Source organism: Lissotriton helveticus, chromosome 9 (genome assembly GCF_964261635.1).
Source record: "Lissotriton helveticus chromosome 9, aLisHel1.1, whole genome shotgun sequence".
Lineage (NCBI taxonomy): Eukaryota > Metazoa > Chordata > Amphibia > Caudata > Salamandridae > Lissotriton > Lissotriton helveticus.
This window is the reverse complement of record NC_136070.1, coordinates 642,993,960-642,999,959: the sequence shown is the minus strand read 5'-3', so window position 1 is coordinate 642,999,959 and position 6,000 is coordinate 642,993,960. Positions and strand designations below refer to the sequence as shown.

Here is a 6,000-nt window from a genome sequence, read left to right as displayed (position 1 = left end):
GTCTTGAGAAATAGAGAGGAAATGGAGGATGGGACTGACGGACTGGCTGATAGAACTCTAGTTTGAAGCCCTGAACCGTCTCCAGCACCCATGCATCGCTGGAGATTGATCGCCAATTGTCTAGAAAAAGGAGAATCCTGCCCCCCAGAACAACACTGCATGCAGGAAGAATTCTCACCTGAAGTGGCGGAATCGTGATATCCGCCGGAGGAGCCACCGGAACGTCCTTTTTTATATTGGCCACGGCCTTTCCTTGAGGGATAGAAATTGGAACGTTGTGTGTAGCCCGAATCCTGTTGGCCACCTCGCTGGGACTGGAACCCCCTTTGGGGGGGGTTGCTGCTGACCACAGCCGGAGGAACGTCCCCTACTTCTTCCGGCCCTGTTGAAAACCGGACGAAGGGTCCGGCGAAGAGATGCTTGGGCTTTATCTAGGCCACTGAAGGTATTGACGAAATTAGTCAATTCTTTTAAGAAAGGTTGCCCGAAAAGCAGACCCTGGGCAGCAGGGCCCGACTCCGATGTCGCCAGTTCTTGCAGCTTAGGGTCTAGTTTGAGCAGAATGGAATGGCGCCGCTCGCTAGAGAGCGCACAGTTGGCATTGCCCAACTGGCAAATGGCGCGCTGAGCCCATTCGATGAGTTCGTCAGGGTCAACCATCCTGGAGGTACTCTTTGCCAGAAAGCCAAGATCCAACATTTTGGTGAGCGGGCCCAAGAGATCTAACACCTTGTCTTGGCAGGCACGCCACGACCTGTCGAGACCCTTCTTCGGATCTTTAGCAAATTTGCGTAAATAAGTGAGCATGGTGGGGTCCACCTCAGGAGTCTCAGCCAGGTGATCTGCTAGGTCGGGGACATTCAGAACGGAGGCGGGCACGTACCTCCTTCTCGAAAGGCTGACTGATGTGTTGCTGAACGTATTCCGTCACAGCTGGGGATGGTAGCCATGCAGAGGATTGGGGGTGGACAATGTCCGCAGGCTCGAAAGTGAGAACCGGAGGATGAGAAGGTGCGTCTACGAAATGCTACTTACATTTCTTCTTCTTTGGAGGGGGAGGAGCGGCATCAGAAGACGAAGAGGATTGCTGTTCATCACTCTCGTCATCCTCCACAATAGTAGGAGGCTTGGCAGACAAAGACTGCGCCAACTTCTTGAAGTCCGAAGCATGCGGGTTACTAGGAGAAGATGAAGAGGACTTTTTGGCCGCAGGGACCCAACCCTGCTGTTGGGCATACATGGTCAAGTGCCGCTTCAGAGGCGTAATAGCGCGTACAAGGGCTTTGTTCATGGAGTGTTGGACACCCCTGTCCAATGCCTCCACAAGGTCATGCTCCAGGGAGTCAGGTGCCTCCTCATCAAACTCCCCACCTTCCTCATAATAATAGTCACTCATAATGCACGAGTATTATGCCCACAAATAGAGGAAGGTAAACAATAAGTAATGCCAAAGGCAAAAATGCACAGGGGAGTGAAAAAACCCTCACAGTAAGCCAAACAGTAGAAAAAACCACTGATGTAGAACAATAAAGAGTGGAGGGAGGGCTCACTGCCACACAAAAAACGTCACTCTAGGCAAAGCCTATGCAAATTATTACAGTCAGAGCCTTTTGCTAGACTCCGGCGTCAAAGGGGCAAGTCTGGAGGCCGTGGGCGTTAACGCCGCGAAGGACGTCCTTCAGGGAAGCTCCGGTGAAGGGAGATACACGGAGCGCCGGAAATACCAGAACGCGCATGCGCGTCTACCGGCCGCCTACCAGGAAACAGGACAGCTCGCGCGAGCAGCACGAGGCTGTCCGGACCCCAAAACTCCACTCCACCAAATATAAGGAGTACAGGCACAAAGCGCCCGGCCCCTGGGTGGAGAGACCTCGCACCCAACCGCGCTACGCTGAAAAACGGCAAGCGGAGCTAACCAAGCAGAACGCGGCAGAAAACGCAAGCAGAGCGCAACATTAGGCACAAATAATGCAGCAATGCAAGTACAGATACAAGCGCAATAACATCAATAGTAAGGAAAGAGAGCACTTAACTGGCTGCGGAGCAGCAAAGAAAGAGGAAGTGGGATTGTCTACATACCTATTTATAGTGCAGACTCTATGGTTATCACCCAAGTGTTTCTGGGTAATGTGGTTTTTTACATGGCTGCTGGGCATTTCTAAATAAAGAAATGACTAGCATAATCAGAGCCTCCTGTCCTGACATAGAATTACAGCTAACCCTCCCCTTTGAGAACATGTTCACTCCTCTCTTAGCACAGAACGCTACCTCCACTTTATCATGCTCTTACAACCGGTTTACTGCTGTATAAACCTTTATACAACTGGTTTCCTTTTTCTGCAACGACTTATTGTTTTGTAATTCCAGAGCTTATTTAACTATATTTGGTGATTCTTGAACCATGTGTAACTAGCCATGTAACATATGTTTAACGTAAAGCGCTCTGGCACATTTGGGTAATGTTCGCGCTAAACAAAAATGCATCAATAAATAAAAACACCACAACCATCAGGGATGTAGCACGGTCAGTAAGATAGGTGGGGTGAGCTGAAGATTTCCCAACAAGCATGCTGACATACTGTTAAAATACATTATACAGCAAACAGGGCGCATAGGATGGCCTTAAGGGGTAGTGGAAATGAAAAGGTACGCGGATTGATAGGGGCAATACATCAGAGAAAATAACACAATATTTGGTAAAATAACCAAAAATAACCAACACTTTCAAAATATAGAGAGGAGGGAGTGTGCTTGGGATTTTTGTCTTTGTGTATGAAAAAATTCCTATTGAAATCCGACATACACCTCACAATACCCGACTGAAAGCCTCTCTAGCAAATTATTTACCTAAAGATATATTTATTAGGGGGTGTAACACCCCCCTAGTGAACCTACGCCCCTGACAACCATGCACCTTCGAGCCACAGGCAGTGTTTCAAAACACTTCCCTTAGGGCGTTAGCCACAGAAAAGTGGACCGTGCCTAGCACCACCCCATCTCTCCAGAATCGTGGGCGGCAGTAACCAAGTGCCACCCCGGCTGTCACCGACCGGATCAACGTTTCCTGACAGACCCGCAACTGATGCACCTCCGGTCACCCTCCAAGAAAGTCCTTAACGCTCCAAACCGCGAAGTGCCAGCTGACCGGCGTTTGTCAGCTTTGGACAGTGTTTATACACCGCAGAGGCACGTGCACATATCACAGCCAATGAACTCTTCGGATTGTAGTGCAGCGCTCTAGGACTGGTTGCGGCACAATCAACGCTCCAATCCTAGGGCACATTGCACATTACGATCTCTTCCACTCCCTGACGACTTAGGGAATGTGTGCAAAGTATGTTCAGCTGTAGGATTGGTTGTCATGCGACCCGGAAGTAGTGAAATTACGGGCAAATGTCGTCCGTAAAAAGATCAATAATGGGAAACGGACGTTTGGGGGAATTTACGGAGGGTCCTTGCAAGTGGTGGACGGGTGGTCTCCCTAGTTGGGCCCTTTCTAAAGCGTGAGGAATGACTGGCCTTAGTGGCGGATCCCCGGGGATTGAGATCTGCTTCCAACGTGGATTGGGTTGGTGGACGGAGAGTTATGGGCTCTCAGGTCCTGCAGATCCTGCGCCAGGGGGTGTGGGCCTCCCTGACAGGCGGATGGTTCTTCGACCCTCACCAGAGCACCTTCTCAAACTGCTTCCACCTCTATACATGGATATTCTTGTTGACGTTTCCCTTCTTGCTTTACATGGTGAGTATCTTTTGGGCCTCGCCGGCTGTACCTTCTTAGTTATGTTTGCTGTCATGTGACCCAAGTAAATAGTTTAAAAAAAATATCAACAGATACCAACTCCTAGATCTACTTACTCTATGCTGTCACATTTCAGCCTACACTATCTTGTCCTGTGTGTTGTTTGTGTTTCTTTCATTTACTAGTCGCTCTTGCTTTATCCAGTTGTTAGCCTAGTTTACACTATTAAAATAATAATTCAAAATGATAGAATATTCTGTATTCCCATCAGAAATTAAAGATTATTTTAAGATTGGCAATATTTTAATAACTGGAATAACCTGTTATCCTATGTCCATACTCTTCTAGGTGTAAGCTTGTCCAACAACCCTTAAAAGTATCATCTTTTTTTCCCTCTTTTCCACTTTTATTCTTTTGTGTTATCTTGTATATGCTTGCTGGGTTTGTCTGTTTTATTGTGGGAGGGTGAGTGCAAAAACGAATCAGTAGTTTGATGTGTGGATGAAAGAGTGCAAGGATGAGTGACAGAGTGCATATGTAAAGAGTTACTGAGTGCCTAAATTCACCAATGGCCGAAAAAGCACTTTAAGTTATAAACCATAACTATTGGTATTGCTGGTGTTTATTTTGAGCTTTTCAGGTATTGGGCTTCATTTTGTGATCTACAGTGGTAGAACTTTCAATCAGTTCAGTTGAAGTTGAAACAATGCAGTTTAGTCACAGGGCATCCCTTAGGCTGATACCTCATTGTCTGGTGCGGTTGATTAACTTAGGGGATGATGTACCATGTGCGATTGTTAGTACAGAGATGTTGTAGGATTTTAAACAGGGGGACGTCTCCAACAATCATCGTTGGATATGAATCAGACGGCCTCAGATGTTGCTTGTATGGTTGTTGGGGTACCTTGCTCTTTCTCAAGCTTTAGCTGGGTCTCTGTGTTAGCCACGTGCAATCTTTATAGCCTGGAAATAAAACATTTTTTAGTTACCCGTCCTATTTCACAGCTCCCAACTGAAAATAACAGTCCAGAATATATAAAAATGTTAGAAACAGAATTGAAAGTTCTTAGTTGGATTAGTATCCTCTCTCTTTTATTGCATTCCTAAATTAGCCTTTCACTACTGGTGTGTTTGTGTGAATATCAGTTGTTGAGTCTCACTGGGTATTTGGCAGAGTCAAGTCCATGTCCAGTGTTGTCACTGATCAGCTTGGCAGTTGCAGGAAAGGGTCTCTTGTAGCTTGTTGTATCCCTGTAGCTTGAACGAAAGGTCATCCTTATGACCATCACATTCCATTTCTTTGTCCTGGGTACAAGATGTTTGAAGGTTACAAAATACGTTAATTGGGACACTTGTTAATGGAACATTCTAAAACTATAAAACCATTATATGATAAAACCATGTTAAAAGTCACAAATATTCCCAAATATGCCACAACTTATTCAAAACCATCTTTTAGCCTCTGCTTAAAAGCAAGCATTTAAAATGCTATTCCTACTGCAACATCGATATAACACATTACGTATAATATCCCCATTGCATCCTACCTTGAATGTGTTGGATATATTGAAAATAAGGGTCTTAAAAACTTAATGTGTGCGGACTTATAAAGAACACAATCCATAAGAACACGAGATAAAAAACATTTTCGATTCCGGGGGCACATCAGAAACAATTTTCATCCCGAACAACATTGCACCATTTAGGACTCGCAAAAATTGGGTCCCTCCCCAGTCTCAATTCTAAAATTTCATTGCGTAGCTTAGAGTCGGGTACTTGAGCCAAATAGGAAAAAACTGTGTGCTTGCCAAGGTAATTTGATGAAAAGCTAATACAAAGTTTCTCCCTCAAGTCGGCCAGGTCCAACGTACAGCCAACCTTTTCTAATGATTCTCTCAGTGCTTGTTTACTTGGGAAGGGAAAACATGTTCCAATTGTTCCCCATAATGAATGCATTTTTAGGTCGAGCCTAGCAGTGCGCATGTGCTGCTCTGGGAGGCATGCTGTATGTGGTCGGGGTTCTTAGACCACACCCACCGCTTACCATTTGTTCCTTTTTGTGCCTTACTGCATTCCTTTCTTCTTATTCTTATTGGTTAAACTCTGCAATTTGGCCCACCTTTGTGTTTGTCTTTCTCTTTGTGGCGACGGGCCCTTTTGTATGTTCCCTTACACGTTGTTGTATTTTGTTTGTTTGGTGCATTCTTTGTTTCGCTGAATTGGTCCTGTGTCGTGAACCCAGGCAAACCAACCTTTTCAGC

The 6,000-nt window shown here is 45.8% G+C and overlaps 1 protein-coding gene across 3 annotated transcripts in view; it reads left to right on the top strand.

Annotated features, from left to right (window-relative positions):
* The first annotated feature begins 3,318 nt into the window (after window positions 1-3,318).
* PCNX3 (pecanex 3) overlaps window positions 3,319-6,000 on the top strand; it is a 713,235-nt gene continuing 710,553 nt past the window's right edge. For 2 of the 3 annotated variants that reach the window (XM_078660718.1, XM_078660717.1), the window contains exon 1: window positions 3,347-3,739. In XM_078660718.1, coding sequence (XP_078516844.1) covers window positions 3,587-3,739 — 153 coding nt within the window. In that variant the 5' untranslated portion in view covers window positions 3,347-3,586. Of the gene's footprint in view, window positions 3,740-6,000 lie in introns of all 3 variants that reach the window. The other variant, XM_078660716.1, reaches the window with a different exon arrangement.